This window comes from Rattus norvegicus, chromosome 4 (assembly GCF_021556685.1).
Source record: "Rattus norvegicus strain SHRSP/BbbUtx chromosome 4, alternate assembly SHRSP_T2T, whole genome shotgun sequence".
Lineage (NCBI taxonomy): Eukaryota > Metazoa > Chordata > Mammalia > Rodentia > Muridae > Rattus > Rattus norvegicus.
The window spans coordinates 87109129-87132067 of NC_141537.1; the positions used below are offsets into that span (position 1 = coordinate 87109129).

Genomic DNA, 22939 nt, shown 5'->3' on the forward strand with positions numbered 1-22939 from the left:
CAGCCATTCTAACTGAGTTGATTCGATCAATATCTTATTAAATATTTTTAAAAATTTTTATTTATTTAAAAATTATGTGTAGGAATATTTAGTTTACATGTATGTCGGTGTACCATATGTGTGCATAGTGCCTGCAGAGGCCATAAGAAGGTATCAGATCCTCTGGAACAAAAAGTTACAGATTATTGTGAGCTACCAGTTAGGTGCTGGGAACCGAACTGGAGTCCTCTTTGCAGTGAGTGCTCTTAACCACTGAGCCATGCCTTTGGCCTCGTCATTCTGGTTTTGATTTGCATTTCTTTGATTAGTGTTGTTGGACATAAATAAAAACCTTGAAAAAGCTCTGCTCCCAGACCCGGTGAGAGAGAGACCCAACCGCCTGGTCAGGTGGGCACTCCTGAGGCTGCAGAGCGGAAGAGACCACCAACACTGCTCACCCCTGCCCACATCCCTGGCCCAAGAGGAAACTGTATAAGGCCTCTGGGCTCCCGTGGGGGAGGGCCCAGGAGCGGCAGGACCCCTGCGCCTGAGACACCGCCGGAACCTGAAAGAAACAGACCGGATAAACAGTTCTCTGCACCCAAATCCCGTGGGAGGGAGAGCTAAACCTTCAGAGAGGCAGACAAGCCTGGGAAACCAGAAGAGACTGCTCCCTGCACACACATCTCGGACGCCAGAGGAAAAAGCCAAAGACCATCTGGAACCCTGGTGACCTGAAGCTCCCGGAAGGGGCGGCACAGGTCTTCCTGGTTGCTGCCACTGCAGAGAGCCCCTGGGCAGCACCCCACGAGCGAACCTGAGCCTCGGGACCACAGGTAAGACCAAAATTTCTGCTGCAAGAAAGCTGCCTGGTGAGCTTGGGACACACGGAAGCAGAATTTCTCTAGGACCGGGCACGTTCTGTGTTTACCGGAAGTCCCACACCCGCGGATCCCGGCCCGCAGCAGCTCTCTGCTCCCAGACCCGGTGAGAGAGAGACCCAACCGCCTGGTCAGGTGGGCACTCCTGAGGCTGCAGAGCGGAAGAGACCACCAACACTGCTCACCCCTGCCCACATCCCTGGCCCAAGAGGAAACTGTATAAGGCCTCTGGGCTCCCGTGGGGGAGGGCCCAGGAGCGGCAGGACCCCTGCCTGAGACACCGCCGGAACCTGAAAGAAACAGACCCGATAAACAGTTCTCTGCACCCAAATCACGTGAGAGGGAGAGCTAAACCTTCAGAGAGGCAGACAAGCCTGGGAAACCAGAAGAGACTGCTCCCTGCACACACATCTCGGACGCCAGAGGAAAAAGCCAAAGACCATCTGGAACCCTGGTGCACTGAAGCTCCCGGAAGGGGCGGCACAGGTCTTCCTGATTGCTGCCGCTGCAGAGAGCCCGTGGGCAGCACCCCATGAGCGAACTTGAGCCTCAGGACCACAGGTAAGACCAAATTTTCTGCTGCAAGAAAGCTGCCTGGTGAACTCAAGACACAGGCCCACAGGAACAGCTGAAGACCTGTAGAGAGGAAAAACTACACGCCCGAAAGCAGAACACTCTGTCCCCATAACTGGCTGAAAGAGAGGGAAACAGGTCTACAGCACTCCTGACACACAGGCTTATAGGACAGTCTAGCCACTGTCAGAAATAGCAGAACAAAGTAACACTAGAGATAATCTGATGGCGAGAGGCAAGCGCAGGAACACAAGCAACAGAAACCAAGACTACATGGCATCATCGGAGCCCAATTCTCCCACCAAAGCAAACACGGAATATCCAAACACACCAGAAAAGCAAGATCTAGTTTCAAAATCATATTTGATCATGATGCTGGAGGACTTCAAGAAAGACATGAAGAACTCCCTTAGAGAACAAGTAGAAGCCTACAGAGAGGAATCGCAAAAATCCCTGAAAGAATTCCAGGAAAACATAAATAAACAAGTAGAAGCCCATAGAGAGGAGACACAAAAATCCCTGAAAGAATTCCAGGAAAACACAATCAAACAGTTGAAGGAATTAAAAATGGAAATAGAAGCAATCAAGAAAGAACACATGGAAACAACCCTGGATATAGAAAACCAAAAGAAGAGACAAGGAGCTGTAGATACAAGCTTCACCAACAGAATACAAGAGATGGAAGAGAGAATCTCAGGAGCAGAAGATTCCATAGAAATCATTGACTCAACTGTCAAAGATAATGTAAAGCAGAAAAAGCTACTGGTCCAAAACATACAGGAAATCCAGGACGCAATGAGAAGATCAAACCTAAAGATAATAGGTATAGAAGAGAGTGAAGACTCCCAGCTCAAAGGACCAGTAAATATCTTCAACAAAATCATAGAAGAAAACTTCCCTAACCTAAAAAAAGAGATACCCATAGACATACAAGAAGCCTACAGAACTCCAAATAGATTGGACCAGAAAAGAAACACCTCCCGTCACATAATTGTCAAAACACCAAACGCACAAAATAAAGAAAGAATATTAAAAGCAGTAAGGGAAAAAGGTCAAGTAACATATAAAGGGAGACCTATCAGAATCACACCAGACTTCTCGCCAGAAACTATGAAGGCCAGAAGATCCTGGACTGATGTCATACAGACCCTAAGAGAACACAAATGCCAGCCCAGGTTACTGTATCCAGCAAAACTCTCAATTAACATTGATGGAGAAACCAAGATATTCCATGACAAAACCAAATTTACACAATATCTTTCTACAAATCCAGCACTACAAAGGATAATAAATGGTAAAGCCCAACATAAGGAGGCAAGCTATACCCTAGAAGAAGCAAGAAACTAATCGTCTTGGCAACAAAACAAAGAGAATGAAAGCACACAAACATAACCTCACATCCAAATATGAATATAAAGGGAAACAATAATCACTATTCCTTAATATCTCTCAATATCAATGGCCTCAACTCCCCAATAAAAAGACATAGATTAACAAACTGGATACGCAACGAGGACCCTGCATTCTGCTGCCTACAGGAAACACACCTCAGAGACAAAGACAGACACTACCTCAGAGTGAAAGGCTGGAAAACAACTTTCCAAGCAAATGGTCAGAAGAAGCAAGCTGGAGTAGCCATTCTAATATCAAATAAAATCAATTTCCAACTAAAAGTCATCAAAAAAGATAAGGAAGGACACTTCATATTCATCAAAGGAAAAATCCACCAAGATGAACTCTCAATCCGAAATATCTATGCCCCAAATACAAGGGCACCTACATACGTAAAAGAAACCTTACTAAAGCTCAAAACACACATTGCACCTCACACAATAATAGTGGGAGATTTCAACACCCCACTCTCATCAATGGACAGATCATGGAAACAGAAATTAAACAGTGATGTCGACAGACTAAGAGAAGTCATGAGCCAAATGGACTTAACGGACATTTATAGAACATTCTATCCTAAAGCAAAAGGTTATACCTTCTTCTTAGCTCCTCATGGTACTTTCTCCAAAATTGACCATATAATTGGTCAAAAAACGGGCCTCAACAGGTACAGAAAGATAGAAATAATCCCATGCGTGCTATCGGACCACCACGGCCTAAAACTGGTCTTCAATAACAATAAGGGAAGAATGCCCACATATACGTGGAAATTGAACAATGCTCTACTCAATGATAACCTGGTCAAGGAAGAAATAAAGAAATTAAAAACTTTTTAGAATTTAATGAAAATGAAGATACAACATACTCAAACTTATGGGACACAATGAAAGCTGTGCTAAGAGGAAAACTCATAGCGCTGAGTGCCTGCAGAAAGAAACAGGAAAGAGCATATGTCAGCAGCTTGACAGCACACCTAAAAGCTCTAGAACAAAAAGAAGCAAATACACCCAGGAGGAGTAGAAGGCAGGAAATAATCAAACTCAGAGCTGAAATCAACCAAGTAGAAACAAAAAGGACCATAGAAAGAATCAACAGAACCAAAAGTTGGTTCTTTGAGAAAATCAACAAGATAGATAAACCCTTAGCCAGACTAATGAGAGGACACAGAGAGTGCGTCCAAATTAACAAAATCAGAAATGAAAAGGGAGACATAACTACAGATTCAGAGGAAATTCAAAAAATCATCAGATCTTACTATAAAAACCTATATTCAACAAAATTTGAAAATCTTCAGGAAATGGACAATTTCCTAGACAGATACCAGGTATCGAAGTTAAATCAGGAACAGATAAACCAGTTAAACAACCCCATAACTCCTAAGGAAATAGAAGCAGTCATTAAAGGTCTCCCAACCAAAAAGAGCCCAGGTCCAGATGGGTTTAGTGCAGAATTCTATCAAACCTTCATAGAAGACCTCATACCAATATTATCCAAACTATTCCACAAAATTGAAACAGATGGATCCCTACCGAATTCCTTCTACGAAGCCACAATTACTCTTATACCTAAACCACACAAAGACACAACAAAGAAAGAGAACTTCAGACCAATTTCCCTTATGAATATCGACGCAAAAATACTCAATAAAATTCTGGCAAACCGAATTCAAGAGCACATCAAAACAATCATCCACCATGATCAAGTAGGCTTCATCCCAGGCATGCAGGGATGGTTTAATATACGGAAAACCATCAACGTGATCCATTATAGAAACAAACTGAAAGAACAGAACCACATGATCATTTCATTAGATGCTGAGAAAGCATTTGACAAAATTCAACACCCCTTCATGATAAAAGTCCTGGAAAGAATAGGAATTCAAGGCCCATACCTATACATAGTAAAAGCCATATACAGCAAACCAGTTGCTAACATTAAACTAAATGGAGAGAAACTTGAAGCAATCCCACTAAAATCAGGGACTAGACAAGGCTGCCCACTCTCTCCCTACTTATTCAATATAGTTCTTGAAGTTCTAGCCAGAGCAATCAGACAACAAAAGGAGATCAAATGGATACAGATCGGAAAAGAAGAGGTCAAAATATCACTATTTGCAGATGACATGATAGTATATTTAAGTGATCCCAAAAGTTCCACCAGAGAACTACTAAAGCTGATAAACAACTTCAGCAAAGTGGCTGGGTATAAAATTAACTCAAATAAATCAGTTGCCTTCCTCTATTCAAAAGAGAAACAAGCCGAGAAAGAAATTAGGGAAACGACACCCTTCATAATAGACCCAAATAATATAAAGTACCTCGGTGTGACTTTAACCAAGCAAGTAAAAGATCTGTACAATAAGAACTTCAAGACACTGAGGAAAGAAATTGAAGAAGACCTCAGAAGATGGAAAGATCTCCCATGCTCATGGATTGGCAGGATTAATATAGTAAAAATGGCCATTTTACCAAAAGCAATCTACAGATTCAATGCAATCCCCATCAAAATACCAATCCAATTCTTCAAAGAGTTAGACAGAACAATTTGCAAATTTATCTGGAATAACAAAAAACCCAGGATAGCTAAAGCTATCCTCAACAATAAGAGGACTTCAGGGGGAATCACTATCCCTGAACTCAAGCAGTATTACAGAGCAATAGTGATAAAAACTGCATGGTATTGGTACAGAGACAGACAGATAGACCAATGGAATAGAATTGAAGACCCAGAAATGAACCCACACACCTATGGTCACTTGATTTTTGACAAAGGGGCCAAAACCATCCAATGGAAAAAAGATAGCATTTTCAGCAAATGGTGCTGGTTCAACTGGAGGGCAACATGTAGAAGAATGCAGATCGATCCATCCTTATCACCCTGTACAAAGCTTAAGTCCAAGTGGATCAAGGACCTCTACATCAAACCAGACACACTCAAACTAATAGAAGAAAAACTAGGGAAGCATCTGGAACACATGGGCACTGGAAAAAATTTCCTGAACAAAACACCAATGGCTTATGCTCTAAGATCAAGAATCGACAAATGGGATCTCATAAAACTGCAAAGCTTCTGTAAGGCAAAGGACACTGTGGTTAGGACAAAACGGCAACCAACAGATTGGGAAAAGATCTTTACCAATCCTACAACAGATAGAGGCCTTATATCCAAAATATACAAAGAACTCAAGAAGTTAGACCGCAGGGAAACAAATAACCCTATTAAAAATGGGGTTCAGAGCTAAACAAACAATTCACAGCTGAGGAATGCCGAATGGCTGAGAAACACCTAAAGAAATGTTCAACATCTTTAGTCATAAGGGAAACGCAAATCAAAACAACCCTGAGATTTCACCTCACACCAGTGAGAATGGCTAAGATCAAAAACTCAGGTGACAGCAGATGCTGGCGAGGATGTGGAGAAAGAGGAACACTCCTCCACTGTTGGTGGGATTGCAGACTGGTAAAACCATTCTGGAAATCAGTCTGGAGGTTCCTCAGAAAATTGGACATTGAACTGTCTGAGGATCCAGTTATACCTCTCTTGGGCATATACCGAAAAGATGCCTCAACCTATAAAAGAGACACGTGCTCCACTATGTTCATCGCAGCCTTATTTATAATAGCCAGAAACTGGAAAGAACCCAGATGCCCTTCAACAGAGGAATGGATACAGAAAATGTGGTACATCTACACAATGGAATATTACTCAGCTATCAAAAACAACGAGTTTATGAAATTCGTAGGCAAATGGTTGGAACTGGAAAATATCATCCTGAGTGAGCTAACCCAATCACAGAAAGACATACATGGTATGCACTCATTGATAAGTGGCTATTAGCCCAAATTCTTGAATTACCCTAGATCCCTAGAACAAATGAAACTCAAGACGGATGATCAAAATGTGAATGCTTCACTCCTTCTTTAAATGAGGAAAAAGAATACCCTTGGCAGGGAAGGGAGAGGCAAAGATTAAAACAGAGACTGAAGGAACACCCATTCAGATCCTGCCCCACATGTGGCCCATACATATACAGCCACCCAATTAGACAAGATGGATGAAGCAAAGAAGTGCAGACCGACAGGAGCCGGATGTAGATCTCTCCTGAGAGACACAGCCAGAATACAGCAAATACAGAGGCGAATGCAAGCAGCAAACCACTGAACTGAGAATAGGTCCCCTATTGAAGGAATCAGAGAAAGAACTGGAAGAGCTTGAAGGGGCTCGAGACCCCAAAAGTACAACAATGCCAAGCAACCAGAGCTTCCAGGGACTAAGCCACTACCTAAAGACTATACATGGACTGACCCTGGACTCTGACCCCATAGGTAGCAATGAATATCCTAGTAAGAGCACCAGTGGAAGGGGAAGCCCTGGGTCCTGCTAAGACTGAACCCCCAGTGAACTAGTCTATGGGGGGAGGGCGGCAATGGGGGGAGGGTTGGGAGGGGAACACCCATAAGGGAGGGGAGGGGGGAGGGGGATGTTTGCCCGGAAACCGGGAAAGGGAATAACACTCGAAATGTATATAAGAAATACTCAAGTTAATAAAAAAAAAAAAGAAAAAAAGGAAAAAAAAACCTTGAAAAAATAAACACACACAGCACAAATTCATTTATCCTCGAGAAAAGTCTATTTGTTTATTTATTTGTTTATGCATTTACTTATTCATTGTGGAGCTGGGGTGTGGAACCAGGAAATTGCACACATGTAAGGAGATTGACGTTGTCAAGAACTGAACCTCCTTCTAAGCCCCTTGACTATTTGAGATTCTAATATTTTAAAAATGAATCCCTCATGGGATGAACAGGATACAAATACATCCTCCCATCCAGAGACTTCGTCCTTTGTTGTTTCCTTTGCTTGAGCATGATTTTTTTAATGGCAACTGTAGATTTAATATAATCCTATGTGTCTTTTACTTTTGCTTGCCATGCTTTTGGAGCCTTAAAAAAATCAACATTTAGACCAATGTCCTGAAGTGTTTCTTTATGTTTTCCTTTTAAAAACAATCTTTATATTTACTTCAGTTGTATGGGTGCTTTGCCTGCCTGTGTAGCTCTGTACCAGATCTGCAATGCCCACAGATGTCAGAAGAGGGCCTAAGGTCCCCTGGAACTGGAGTTCCAGTCAGTTGTTAGCTGCCACACGGGTGCTGGTATCGAATCCAGGTCCTCCTACCCACCTGAGACTCTGGGACGGCTTATCTTTGCCCTGGATCCATTACCAAGCACTTGTAAGACAAGACTTCAATCCCAGGCGCGCACACGTATACATAGCCATCTGATTTTTCCACAAGGCAGCAAGAATACCCCCTGAGTAAAGTACCTTCTCTTCTATGAATGGTGCCGGGAAACTGAATACGCTTCTATGCTGGATAAACTAGAACCGTATCTTTTGCTGTATACAAAGGTCAACACAAAATGGATCAAAGACTTAGATATAAGCCATGAAACTATTGGAGAAAAGCTGGAAGGGAGCCCTGGAAAGATGGCTCAGTAGTTAAGAGCACTGTCTGGGAGTAAAGAAAGATTTTATTGATTTCCAGGTTGCGTGATTCTAAAAGATTGTGGTCTTCATCTTCAGGGTCCAGGGAAGCAATGTGGAGCTGAGAAGCACCTTTTCTTTTCTCTTCTTTTCTCTTTCTTTTTGATTTAACTTGGAGCTAAGTAAGTACAGATTTTTTTTTTTAACACTAGAAAACTGGTAACTAACTTGGGGGGGGGGGCATCTGTAGGTTCTCATTAGATTGCTGGATTCTAATAATAAGCTTTATGCTTAAAAAATATTCTCTTCACTTTGCAGATATCTCTGAAACTTTGTTAACTCAGCTCACTAGAGTAGCTGCTGTATTTCATTTGCTTACGTTTCACTCAGCACCTTTGCTTTAAAAAAAAAAAATTAAACTTGTTTGGTGCCCATTGCTCATGTTTCTCGTTCGTTGGTGTCTTTACTAGGTTTTGGTATCTGGATTATCTGCTAACTTTCCAAAACGAATTGAGAAAGCCCTGGTGATTTACTTTTAATATTCCAACGTTTTAACAAATCGAGGATGCATCTAACTAGAGGTAGCTTGTGGATTTGGAGCTTTAGCCAAGCTGTCACATGTTCAGGAACGTACATTCACTGATCACATTAATCCACAGCAACTCAAAAACATCCTGAGGGATGGTTCCAGCCTGTTTATTGTGTACAGTAACTAAGTTTTTAAAAAGACTCCTTTTAAGTTTCCTTCCTTTCCCAGAGCAGCAAGGGGAAACTGGATCCGCTGCTACGTAGGAGTCTCCATAGCGTCTCTTGGGACCCTCCGTGCTCAGGCGCGGGGCCTGGCAGTCGGAGCGGTCGTCTCTAGGTTTCTGGAGGAGGGGAGGGCAGAGGAATTCCTAAGCTCCAGTGTCCCGGCCGGTCGACGCCCCTAGGGCTGGGCCGGGCTCCTCCCCTCCGCCCCGCAGGGGGCGGACGCGGGCGGCGGGGGGCGGGCGCTGAGACCCGGGGCCAGCCGGGAGACCTTTCCACGTTTGCATCGGCGCGGCGCGCCCAGCCTTGCCCCTCGCCTCACTTTTTCAGGCCGCGCGATGGCATTCGGGGCCCGGGGCTGGCGGCGCTGGTCCCTGCTCCTGCTGCTGCTCTGGGTGACCGGGCAGGCGGCCCCCGTCTTGGGCCTGGCTGTGAGTTCGGAGCTTCAGATCCAGCGGAGCTTTGTGCCTGACGAGTGTCCGCGCACGGTGCGCAGCGGTGACTTCGTGCGCTACCACTATGTGGGGACTTTCCTCGACGGTCAGAAGTTCGACTCCAGGTAACCCGGGTCTCCTCACTCCCCAAGAACCTCTACCAGCCCGCCCCTGCCCCCTCCACCGCCCTCCCATGCCTCTGGAGGTGGGCTGAGCCTTCTGTCCCTGACCACAGCGGTAGGTGGGACCTTGAGATTGCGGACCCGACAATTCCTCCTTTTCTTTCTGCCCCGACAACGGCACATGTTTTTCAGACTTGTAAAATGGCCACTCAGTGAGACCTCCTAGAATGGGTGATGCTTGCCTGCTCTCTTGGTGGTCCCTTTTGACTGGTCCCTGAGTTTCACCCCTGGATTGTCCAATCAACCTAGCCTTAGCACTGACCACTGGGAGCGGGAGGAGGTAGGTGTGTCCCATAATCACAGCCACTGTACTGGACTGTTGAGATGTTAGGCACTGGTCTGTTTTGTATATATATAAATATGCATGAGCTCATTTAAATCTTTGGGGAGTTACAAGAACCTTGTGTTCCTTTAAAAAAAAACAAAAAACCAACGAAGGAACCAAGACCAGTGAGGCTTGTGCAAATATTGAATTGAGGCGATGGGAATTCAAATGCTGTGCCTGTGTGTAACTCCTGTGCCCCCCGCTTCCGGCTTTACAAAAAATGCGGGAGAGATGGCCTGGAGCAGCCCAGTGGCTTGCCCATGTAATTTGTTTTTAAGTCTTCAGCTCACTTCAGTTGCGGCTGCTATTACTAACCCTGGGCTGTGCCCTCATGGTGAACCAGCCATTGGGCAGGGGACTGCTGAGCCTCTGCTATGTGCCTGAGTGGGCTTATGTATGTACAAACACAAGCAGCCACACTTGTCTTTTTTGAAATTCCAGGTAGTGAATCTGTAAAAGCATTTTAGTTTGTTGGTACTATGTGGCACGAAGCAAGTGCTTAGATACGGTCATCCTTAGTGCTAATTGTTTTTTGGGACACATAGCAAGATTGAACCCAGGACTGTACATTCTAGCCAGGCTCTCTATTTCTGAGTTATATCCCCAGACCTAGTCATACCGTTGTTTCGTTGGTAGTTTTTATACCAACCCAACTTTATTGGGGTATTCCCACGCTGTGCCGTTCTCCTAGAATGTATAGCGCTCCTGAGATGGCTCAGTGGTTAAGGCACTCGCTGACAAGCTTGATGACTTAAATTCAGTCCCTGGGACTCTCACAGTGGAAGGAGAAAATCGAATCCCACAAGTTGGCCTCTAACCTGCACATGGATATCATGGCATTCCTCCTCCCCCCAAAATACATAATATGTAAAAAAAAGAAAAACCCTGAAAACATAGATTATATGATATTAAGTTCTTTTGAACATACATTTTATTTCTTTCCGATGTATACTCAGGAGTAGAATTGTTGAATCAAATGGGATGTATGTGTGTTTGGGTTTTTGAGGTCCAGAATCTGAAAAGTAACTACAGTTGTTTTCCATAATTCACTCACTTGTCATTCCCTCCGTCAGTGTTTCTAGTTCTTCATGTTCCTTTTTAACATTTTTGTTGTCTTTTTAAAAATTATATTTTCCAGCTGTGGTGCACACCTTTAATCCCAGCATTTGAGAGGTAGAGGCAGGCAGGTTTCTGTGAGTTGGAGGCCAGCCTGGTCTACATAACATGTTCCAGGATAGCCAGAGCTGCATAGCAAGACTCTGCCTTACAAAACCAAACAGCCAACCAACCAACCAACCAACCAACCAACCAACCAACCAAACCAAACCAAAAGACAAAAAAAAAACAAAAAAACAAAAAAACAACAACCCCCCCAAACATTTATATTTATTTAATTAGTTAGATTGTGTGTGTGTGTGTGTGTGTGTGTGTGTGTGTGTTTATGCAAGCTCGAATCTACACCTATACATGCATATGTATGCCACAGTGCAAACAAAGGTGGAGGTCAGAGCTCAGTTTGCTGGTGTTGATTCTCTCCTTTTACTCTGTGCATCGTGGGGATTGAACTCATCGAGTAGGGCTTGCTGGCAATCTCTGTTCCTGGCTGCGCCGTATTGCTGACCCATCATTAAGGTTTTGATCTTCATTTCCGTGAAGCGGTTGAGCATCTATTCATCTGCTCATTGGTTATTTGTATGGCTTTCATTTGTTCCTTTCATTACAAAGTAAATTTTTGCTTGAACTGAGGATAATTAATAATTCCCATTAGAATGAGTTCTACTCTCTCGGGATAACTAATAGGACAGTGGGAGAGCAATGGTACAACCATAGCATTTACGCACTGTCTATCCTTACGAGTTCTAGTCTTACACACTCCTCTCTGAGACTGTCATTTAGTGCAGGCAAGTAATTACAAAATATGGATTCGGGCACAAGAAGAAGAGCAGAGCCTGCTCTCTTTCACAAGAGGCCATACCTAGTTTTACCCTGGGCCTTCACATATTTTAATTATTTCCATCTCAGAAGAATTCTCCTACTCTCAGAAGACAGCAAGGAAGATATCTCATTACAGAATAAGAAAGTAAGGCTGAGAATATCCAAATGAGTTGCCCAAGGCACCTGAGAATTGGGTGGTCATGTGGGATCTTCATGCAGGTGGTTTATGACCATAATCTGTGTTCTGTAGTCTGCCGTAAAAATGGTGGAAGAAAGGCAAGAAGGAGTGAACTCAAATAAAAGGTTTAACTCTATGTTATGTGTGTGCAACAGGTGGGTGGTCAGGATGGAGTTCCTAGATTGCAGGGATAAGCCCCAAGGAAGAGTCAAAAAGAGCTTCTAGGGAGAGCTTAGGAGCAGAATTTGGTTGGGGAGGTAGTATGGCTGGTAGAAGGGTGTGGAGGGGGTGCATGGTGTCGTCAAATCGAGGCCTGGTTGGTTCGGTGTCAGAGTGGGGCAGTGACAAGTGGGAAAAGTAAGAGGAGGCTGGAGGGAAAGATTTAAAAACATTGAATAGACTTTAAAAACTCTTCATTGACATAGAATTATGCATATTTATTGGAAACAGTGTAACAGCCAGGAGTGGGCCAGCTTTGGTGAGACCTTGCTTTCTGGCTGTTGAGGTTTGAACCTTGTAAGGACAGTAGAAAGACCTTGAGCACTTTGAGTTTTGGCCTCAGGGATCAGATTTCCCTTTCAGAAGTGGGTGCCAACAGGAGACAGACTGTGAAGGGCAAGCCACAGAGGAGCTCTTTCACAGATTCCCTCTCAGGTCTCTGATCCTTTGGAATGTGTGGAATGTTAGGATATGAGGGTGAAAGTCTCTTTTTAATTTTAAAAAAGTTTTTTTTAATATTATTTGTAATTATGTGTCTGTGTGTGGATGTGGGCACATGCATATCCACTCTTCCCTCAGAGGCCAGAGTTGTCAGATCCACGAGAGCTGGAGTTACAGGCAGTTGTGTGCTGCCTGACATACTGCTGGGAACCACTCCCATGCCTGCTTAAAGAGCAGTGTGAAATTTTCCACTAAGCCATCATCTCTCCAGCCCAAAACTTTGATGGCCTTGTACAAGGTGTGTGTAGAGAGGAAAACTCTAGGAGTTTGGACGTTAGCTGCCTTGGTGGTTTTGCCAGAAGAAAATGGCAACTGTCAGGCTGATGAGATGGCTCAGTGGGTAGAGGTGTTTGCTGCCTCTCCTGATGACGTAATGCCCCCACCCCCAATAACTATCTGTTAACAAGAGAAAGAAATTGAGGACTTGTGCTCATAAGCAGTAAGAGAACCTTGTACCACAGGTTTTGGGTGTTGTTGTTGTTGTTGTTGTTATTGTTGTGTTTTGTTTTGTTTTCTTTTTCTGTGTCTCTGTCCGACACTTGAAGCCAATGGTACTTTTCTGCATATGGGCATTCACAGCTACAAAGATGATTAGGACCAGCAGCCCCTGACTGCTGTTTGGATGTGACTTTGTTTAGCCACTGTGGGCCTGTTAATGTATTCCTGTGTCCACTGTGGCAGAGGCAAGCTGACAGCGGCTTCCACCTGGTGGTGTTGTGGAGCCCCTAGCCTTCCTTCCCAGCACCATCTTTAAGAGTTCCAGTGCATTTCTAGGCATGAGAGGAAGGGAAACAACACTTTGGAGTGCTCTGATTTCTTTCTGGGACTAAACCATTTTCATTATTCTGGCAAGAAAGTCCTCTCTCTGGTTCATTCGCAGCCTTCATGTCTGTGATACCCACTGCATGTAGGTAGGTCAACTTGTGCTGCTCTAAGCTTTCTAAAACTAAATGCACCCAAATCGCCCACAGAGATTGTTACACAGTTTCTGGTTTGCTAGCTCTGGGGGTTTGGGTCCAAGAAGCATTTGCCTTTAAGACAAGTTCCCTACTGGTCCAGCTGTCTAGAAGATAGGACTTTGAGAACCATTGCTCTCAAAGAACTAAAGATTTGATGAAGCTCATCAGTTCACTATGTTTCCATTTAGTCACCCACTGCTTATTCATGAAACAGACACTTACTGAGTAAGTACTCTTCCAGGTTCTGGAGAGGTGGTAGTGATTAAAACAGAATCCCTGACCTTATGAAGCATACATTTCTACTGGAAAAAACACACATTCTCTAAGTTATGCAGCAAAATAGTAGTAGTTGAGAGCTATTGAGGCAGATAGAGCTGAGGGAGGCTGAGGAGGGGGATGAAGCACGGGGCTCAGACAGGTACGATTACCTTGGTCATCTGGATAATAAATAACTTCTAGACTCCGTGCTAGACTCTCTGTGTCTCATATAAGTCACCTGGCATACAGAGACTGCCAAGCGAGGGGCAGACATCCATGCCTCTGCCAGCTCTAATGAGAAGGGGTTTTCTGTCTGCTGGGGAAGGCTTTGTGGGGAAACCTGATGCTTGAGATAGATCCTGAGCATGGACTGGATTTTATTTCTTCAATGTAGAGCGTGTGCTTAAGAGAGAAAGAGGTGTGTGTAAAGCTTAGGCATGAACAGTATCATGATCAAGGAACAGAGAAAAGAAAAAAAGTCCTTGATAGTTGGATCAGGAGACAGGAGCCCTAGACCTGCTCAGGTGTGGAGGAACTGTTCCATAGAAGTCCTGGTAGCTATTAGAGGTTTTTGTGTAGAGGAGTAGTATCCAGGAGTTCTTCCGTGGATAGATTATGAATAAGGGACCCTTACAATTAGTCTCATTGCAATATTATTTTGCATAATTATTCAATTGAGTTTCTAATGTTGGGCTGCAGCAGAATAGACACAGAGAAAAGCCATGCCCTTGTCACAAACCAATTCCAGCTGACTAGAGCAGAGTGCAGAAGGAATTTGTTGGAATCGTCCCTGCTGCTGTAAGAAATTCCAGAAACATGAGTTGATGACTGTCTTCAGATCCCCAAGGGACTGACTGCATAGGAGGTTTTCTCAAAAGAAAGCCAGTTCTCCATATGGTACCCAAGATTAACCAGACCCTATCTCAAGTCCGGATTCCTGGGAGAGAATTTGGTTGGTTGCATTTGGGTGAGGTGCCTCTTGTATGGCCATTCAGCTATAAACCTGTTTAAGATGGGACCCAGGTTCATTGCTTCAGTAGGCCTGGTCCTCTGAGAAGAGCCACTGAGCTGGGTAGCATCTGGGTGGACTGGGAGAAACGATTAGCAGCTAGTCTGAGCACGCTCACACAGTGAGTGTAAGGTGGCAAAAGAGTTGATGCTAGGGTGCTGCCAGTGAGGTATGAGCCCGAGGGCGGCATCTGAATCAGGGGAAAGTACTCTTCCTATGAAGGTCCCTTGAGGCCACTGGCAGGTTGACGAGCCGCCCCACCCTGGGATGATATATTGGCAGGGCTTTGTTTCTGTCGGGCAGTGCAGGTTACTATGCATGCATATGAATGGCTAGACTTGGGTGTGTTTTTCTGACCAAACCCTTGTTAAGAATTATCTATGGGAACGCAACTTTTTAATTTGTGCAACTGCCTAAGAGTAATACTTTTTAACAGAATGGGACAGCTCGACTCTGCTTTGAAGCGTTTCCTTAGTATTTTAATGTGCTGGAGGTCATCCCGTGTCCTGCCTGCTTGTTCGTCCTTCTCTTCCTTCATTGCAACCTTCTTTCATTTTTCCATCTGGGCAGTAGACAGGTAGCTTGCCAGATCATTTACTGGTGCCTTTGTCCTGCCAGGTCCCATTCGCTGCTGGTCGACGTGGCTACTTGGGAGAAATACGCTTGCACAATGCGTCTGGAGGCCTAGCCACCTCTAGGAGTGTGTATGGTGCAGAGAGTGGGAGGTCGGGAAGTCAGACCTTGCCTGCCTCTTTGGGCCTGCAGCTGGATCCGTTCTCAGTGGAGGGATGTCTCCAGGGCGTGGGACGAGTCGCCCTGCAAGGAGAGTTTTAGTTCACTAAGGGCGGCTATGTCAGGGCCACAATTGCTATGTGAAGCAGATCCCAGGTGAGGCAGTCTTGGATATTCTTTTTTTGTGTTGTTTTGAGATAGGGTTGGGAGGATTCTCTCCATCCCAGCTGGACTCAAACTTGATATCTTCCTGTCCCAGTCTCTAAAATATGGGCATTGCAGGTGTTTGTCACCATGCTTGGACTGTTTATTTTTGAGATAGGGATCTCCCAGTGTCACCCATGATTGCCTCAAGTTCATGGGTTCTAGAGATCTTCCTGCCTCAGCCGCTGGAGTGGGTGGGGCTGCTGTACCAGCCTGGGTAGTCTCTATAATGTTCAAAAACATTGTTGTCAGCTTTTAATGGTTTAAACAGAATCTTAAACTAGAATTTAAAGTAAACTCTTTCTCCTAGTTGATGTGTATAATAGAACTAAGAGGTGAATTGTCTGCGTCCTCTGGGATGGCCATTTCTCTTTTGTCTCTGGATCTGAAATAAGAGTGATTTCAACAAAGAATGGTACAAACACAAGCCATTTAATTTTAGTTCTAAAAACATTTATTTTTAACGTTTATTTATGTGAATTGTGCACCGCGTGCATATAGGAACCTTTAGAGCTCAGCAGAGAGCATTGGGTCCCCTGGAACTAGAGTTACGAAGTATCACGTGGGTAGGGGGAACCAAAACCAAAGCTTCCTCTCTGCTAGAGTAGCAAATGCTCTTAACCATGAGCCTTCTTCTCTCCAGCCCCATGAATTTATGTAAAAAATTAACACAATACATAATATAGGCTGGAGGTGTAGCTCAATGGTAGCAATGTAAGGCAGTCTTTTTTTCTTCCAGAGGACCCAGGTTCTATTTCCAGAACACACATGCTGCCTTACAGTGCTCTGTGATTCCATGGGATCTCATGCCCTCCTCTTCTGGCATTCATAGACACCAGGCACACATGTGGCACACATATACATGCTGCAGAACACTCATACATATTGTACTGACTGGTTTTGGGTGTCAACAGAGAAAGGAGCCTCCCTTGAGCAAATGCATCCATGAGATCCAGCTATCAGGCATTTTCTCAATTAGTGATCGATGAGGAAGGACCCAGCCCATTGTGGGTTGTGCCATTCCTGGGCTGGTGGTCCTGGGTTCTCTAAGAAAGCAAGCTGAGCAAGCCAGGGGAAGCGAGCAAGTAAGCAGTACTCCTCCATGGCCTCTGCATCAGCTCCTGCCTCCAGATTTCTACCCTGTGTGAGTTCTGACTCCCTTTAGTGATGAACAGCAATGTAGAAGTGCAAGCTGAATAAACCCCTTTCCTCTCTAACTTGCTGCTGCTGCTTCTTCTTCTTCTTCTTCTTCTTCTTCTTCTTCTTCTTCTTCTTCTTCTTCTTCTTCTTCTTCTTCTTCTCCTCCTCCTCCTCCTCCTCCTCCTCCTCCTCTTCTTCCTCTTCCTCCTCCTCCTCTTTCTCCTCCTCCTCCTCTTCCTCCTCTTTCTCCTCCTCCTCCTCTTCCTCCTCTTCCTCCTCCTCCTCTTTCTCCTCCTCCTCCTCTTCCTCCTCCTCCTCTTTCTCCTCCTCCTCCTCTTCCTCCTCCTCCTCCTCCTCTTTCTCCTCCTCCTCCTCTTCCTCCTCCTCCTCTTTCTCCTCCTCCTCCTCTTCCTCCTCCTCCTCCTCCTCTTTCTCCTCTTCCTCCTCCTCCTCCTCCTCTTTCTCCTCCTCCTCTTCCTCCTCCTCCTCCTCCTCTTTCTCCTCTTCCTCCTCTTCCTCCTCCTCCTCCTCTTTCTCCTCTTCCTCCTCTTCCTCCTCCTCCTCCTTCTTCTTCCTCCTCTTCCTCCTCTTCAGATTTATTTGTTTAATGTATTTAAGTACACTGTAGCTGTCTTAGACACACCAGAAGAGGGCACTAGATTTCATTATAGATGGTTGTGAGCCACCAATTGGTTGCTGGGATTTGAACTCAGGACCTCTGGAAGAGCAGTCAGTACTCCTAACTGCTGAACCATCTCTCCAGCCTCCCCTAACTTGCTTCTTGATCATGATGTTTGGTCAGGAATAGAAACCCTGACTAAGACACATATTAAAAACATTTTAGAAGAATGTGAAGCCATGGATTTAATTCCAAGTATAATGAATAAATAATAGTGATATCTATCTATCTATCTATCTATCTATCTATCTATCTATCTATCTATCTATCTTGGTTAGGTAATTTTATAACTTAAAATTCCAGCTGCCCAGCTTCTAAGATCTGAGCAGGGACACCTGGACAGGTGTGTTCTCTAGTTGCACAGTGGACTTCCTTCTGTCTTGCTCCAGCCTTTCCAGGTTCTAGGAGGCCAGCCTGATGGGTCTTTGGCCACATCCTATTTTATAGACTCTTTCTTCTGTGACTTTTCAGTAAGATCCACTCTGTTCTCCTATTAGCTTTCAATTCTCCCAAGTTTTATTGCCATCCATGGGCTGTTTTGACCATCTTTACTGTCCCCTTAATCCTTTTGAAGGGGAGGTATATGTGACTTTATGGCTTCCTTTTACTACTTGTTCTTCGGTTATTTATTTTTAAAGAATTAGCTGTTTCTAAAGATTACATGTATGCGTTTGGGCTTGTATTTGCAGGTACACAAGGAGGCCAGGTGTCAGATTCCCTGGAACTGGAATCACAGATGATTGTGAGTCACCCAACTGGGTCCTCTGCAGCAGCAGGATGAGCTCTTAACCACTGAGCCATCTCTCCATCCCTTGTTTATTTATTTTTATTACCTTTTCTAGAGGTATGGTCTTGCTCTGTAGCCCAGAATGGCTTTAGTCTTCTCACTTCAGTTTTTCCACTGCTTGGATTCAGGCGTGCACCAGCCCACAGACTTGGCATGTGTTCCTTCAAATGTTCTCTTTTGCTATAACCTTGCCTAATCCCGTATTCAGAGGTACAGCCCATTACCCCATATTCAGAGGTACAGCCTATTACCCCGGACACTATAGGAATAGAGATACTAAGTGCTTATTTATGTTAAGTAATATGTTAGAAAATAATGTATGCTTCTGTATAGACAATTTCCTGAGTCGAGTATGATGGGTTTTACTTATTTTCAGTAATAGTGCCATGGCTGGATCTTTTTGTTGTTGTTTGTTTTTTTCTCTTTTTTGAGTCAGGGTCTCAAATTTGCTGACTTTGACTTCTGATACTTGTGTCTCCACCTCCTGAATATTGGGAATCACAGGCATGAATCATCAAGTGATTCTTGTGATGTTGGGGATGGAGTCCAGGGCTTCCTGTAGCTAGGCAAGCACTCCACTGCTGAGTTACATCCCCAGCTCTAGGTAGACAGCTCCAGCCTCAACTTTCTTAAGTGCTAATTTAATTTTGCAGCATAATAAAGTCACTTCCTTCTTAGCTCTGCTACTACACTGTCCCCAGTGCTGTTCTGTATCTGCACACATCTGTGCACATAGCCCCTTTGCTATTGTTCTTTCAAAAACAAAATTTACCAATGTAACCATTTAAACATTTATGCAGTAGTAGTGTGAATTACATGCATGTTGGTATGCAGTGGATCTCTAGGGTTTCTTGTTTCTTAAAAGCTCTTACTCTAGATGCACTAACAGTTCCTCCCCATTTTCCCTGCACCCCAGTTTCCTGATAATCACACTTTACTTTTGTTTCTATGAGTTTAAATTGTTTTTATGTTTTATTTTTGAGACAGGGTCTCACAATATAGCTCAGGCAGCCCTGGAGTTCAAACTTTGTGTCTTTCTGCCTTAGCTGGTCAGGTACTGGGATTATAATGTCTTGTGCCACCATGTCTATTTCATGTACTTTGTGGAACCATAACATAGTGTTTATCTTTCTTGGCTAGTTCATTTCACTTAATGAAATATCCTCAAGATTCAGAGGTAGTGCATAGCGTATTATTATTCTTTTATTTTATTTTCTCCATTTTGTGTAGTTTCTCCCCTTTGTCACAGATGGATATTTTGTTCGTTTCTGTTTCTTGGCTGTTACGGATCGTGCTGTAGTGAACATGTTTATGCAGATATCTCTGCCAGCATCTGTTTTTAATTCTTTTGGATAAATGGGATTCTTGGGGCTTCGTGCACTTTTGAGTTAACTTTTTAAAAATGGATTCTCTTTTCTGTAGTAGTCGGATTGCTTTCCATTCCCACTAATGGTGCACAAGGTTCGCCTTTCCCCACCTGAGTCTGTGGGAGAGACGTTTCAGGGTCAAACCTCAGAGAGGTTTGCATATCTTTGCTGCTGTTCTGCAGGTTGTCTTTCCATCCTGTCTATTATTTCCTGCACTGCGAGGACTTTTTAAGTCTGCCATAATCCCACTTGGCTAGTTTTGCCTTAGCAAGCCTGTGCCTTTGGTGCTATCCAAGAAATCATTGTAAAATCAATGCTGAGAGGCTTTCCCTGTGCTTTCTGAGATGGAGTTTAAGGATAAGCCTAAGCTGGCCTCTGACTCCTTGATCTTCCTGCTTCCACATCCCCATCGCCGGGATAATATGTGAGAACTGCCATGCCTGGTTCCAGGTTTTATTTTTAGGGGTTTTGTAGCTTTGGGTCTTAAGTTTATTTATGTCTTTAATGGGATTTGCATTTAATGGCAAAGACACAACTTTGTTCTTTGGTATTTAGATAGCTGTAGTTTCTGACACAGCTTTTTGGAGCCTAGAATCTCACCACCTCGTGATCTTCTCCACCATCCCTTGATCGTGTATGAAAGGATTTACTCCAGACTCTCTGTTCAGTTTCATTAGTTTCCGTAATTAAATGTGGGGCACACTGTTCTCATCACTGTAGTCTTCTACAGTTAAAGATCAGGAACTAGAGGGTTCCTGCTCTTCTCTCCTAGGATTATTGTGGCTACTTGAATTGTTGACATTTCCAGATGAATTTTAGGATCTTTTTCTCCTGCTGCAAGATGCCAGTGGGAATTTGGTAGGAATTGCCTTGGCTCTGTAGGTTGCTTGGGTCCTGCAAGTGTTTTAATGAAATTGAGTCTTCCAATCCATGAACACAGGTAGGGTGTCTTTATTTTCATCCTCTTTAATTTATTTTTTGCTTACAATTATTTTAATATTTTTACCATGTGCGCACATGTGCATGAGTGTGCAGTGCACACATGCATGTATGGAAGTCAGGGGATAACCTGCAAGAGTTGGCTCTCTCCTTCTACCATGCGGATACTGGGGATCAAACTCGGGTCCTCAGTCTAGGTTTTAAAGTCCTCAGGTCCGTACCAGGGAGGCTACCTCGTCAGATCACTTCCATTTCTTTCAGCAATATTCCTCTAATTTTCAGTGTGTGATTCTTTTGTGTCTTTGTTTAATTCCCGGCAAACATTTTTTTTGCCTTTGTAGATAGGATTGTTTATTAACTTATTATTTACTGGTAGAAGGGAAACACAGCTAATTTTTGCTTCTTGACTGTATCATGTAACACCGCCAAAGTCGTTTATTAGTTCAGAGAGAGCAAGCGAGTGACCAAGCTCTTTAGGGGTTTTTACAGTTTCTCGTGTGAGCACAGGAACACTGACCGTTCTTCTCCGTAGTGTGGATACTTCTACTTCTTTGTCTTGCTGAATTTGCCTTGCCAGTTTTTCCAGGACTTTGCTGAAGAGAAGAAGGAACGAGGGCATTGTTAGTTTATTTCTGATCACTGGGAGAACGCATAGGGTTTTTTCACCATTGAGTATAATGTCAGCTGTGCACAGTCCCTTCGTCAAGCCTTCCTGGAACTGCCTGGTTGGGCGAGCCATCTGTTTCCTGTAGGACCCCAATTGGGACATCTATAAAAGGTGTGAATGAGCTGGACAGTGGGACAGGCGGCATAACTTCTTATTCCAGCATTTGCAGAAGTGATTTTCGCGATCAGTTCTGGGCTTGATGCATCACACGAGTTTGTTTGTGCCAGTTGCCATGATCAGCATAAATCTATCTAGGCAGTTTTTCCAAATAGTCAGCCCTTTAAGCAACAGACAGCACTTAGAGCCTGAGTGCGTATAACACATTTCTGCATCATTATTCCTAGTGCTATGCAATCATCAAAGGAAGGGCTGATCGTCAAAGGAATTAATAACACTGTGAGTCTCCGGGGCTTCCAGAGCCTGTGCCAGGAGGCGAGACTTAGATAGGCATGGATTCTAACATCTTTGTTTTTTTCCCACTTGGCTAACTTTTTGAGCTTGGAAAAAAAAATTAACTTCCAGGGAGCCTGAATGTCTAAGCATTACACAACACAACCTGTGTCGTGGGAGAATTATGAGGATTCAAGGATTAGAAGGATCCAAGCTCTTTGTGAAGAGGTCACTTTGCTTCTGGGCCTAACACATAAGAAATGCTTGGTAAATAGTAGAAAGGGGCCAAGGATAAATGGGGAAAATGTGCACGGGGACTTTATCTGTGGACAGAGAAGGAAGGTTAATATGGGGGAGAGTGAAGAAGCAGAGATAAATAACACCAAGGGTGTTTGAAAGAGCCATTGAGCAACATGTTAGTATATGAGCTTCCTTAAAAATATATAATACTTGTGTGTGTGTGTGTGTGTGTGTGTGTGTGTGTGTGTGTGTGTACTTCCCGCAAGAGTCTATGCGTTCATTGGACACGAATCCCAGTGCCAGAGTGGGAAACCTCTAGCAGGCTGTAGGTCAGAGGAATGCATGGTACTTCTAAACCAATATGGGCTACTGCCATTTTCCTTGGTTTCTTTCCAGAATTTGAAGGTAAGACTTGGTTGCTGAAGACACTGCCTACGTCAGGACACAGTGGAGTAGAGCTGCATTGACCTAGAAGGAGGGTGTTGTGCAATCTGCCAAGGGAGGGAAGCAGTCAGTAGCGCTAACCAGTTGTAAAGCTTACAAACAACAGCGATGACCAGCCTGAGAAGATATTTCTAGTGGCGCATTACTGACACTTTTTACCTTGGGGGTGACCAAGAGCTGTCTAGTTGGACTTCAGGCTTGCGCGACAGGAGGGGATCTTGCATGGTAATGTAAAGCTAGCCAATTACTTAAGGCTGGAGAGGTCATAGATGTGAGAGAAGAGCCTACTAC

At 44.0% G+C, this 22939-nt stretch overlaps 1 protein-coding gene across 1 annotated transcript in view; it reads left to right on the top strand.

Annotated features, from left to right (window-relative positions):
* Positions 1–9280: 9280 nt before the first annotated feature.
* Fkbp9 (FKBP prolyl isomerase 9) overlaps positions 9281–22939 on the top strand; it is a 57275-nt gene continuing 43616 nt past the window's right edge. Inside the window, 1 exon segment of the mRNA NM_001007646.1 lies at positions 9281–9618. Within this exon segment, the coding sequence (NP_001007647.1) occupies positions 9398–9618 (221 nt within the window). The 5' untranslated portion in view covers positions 9281–9397.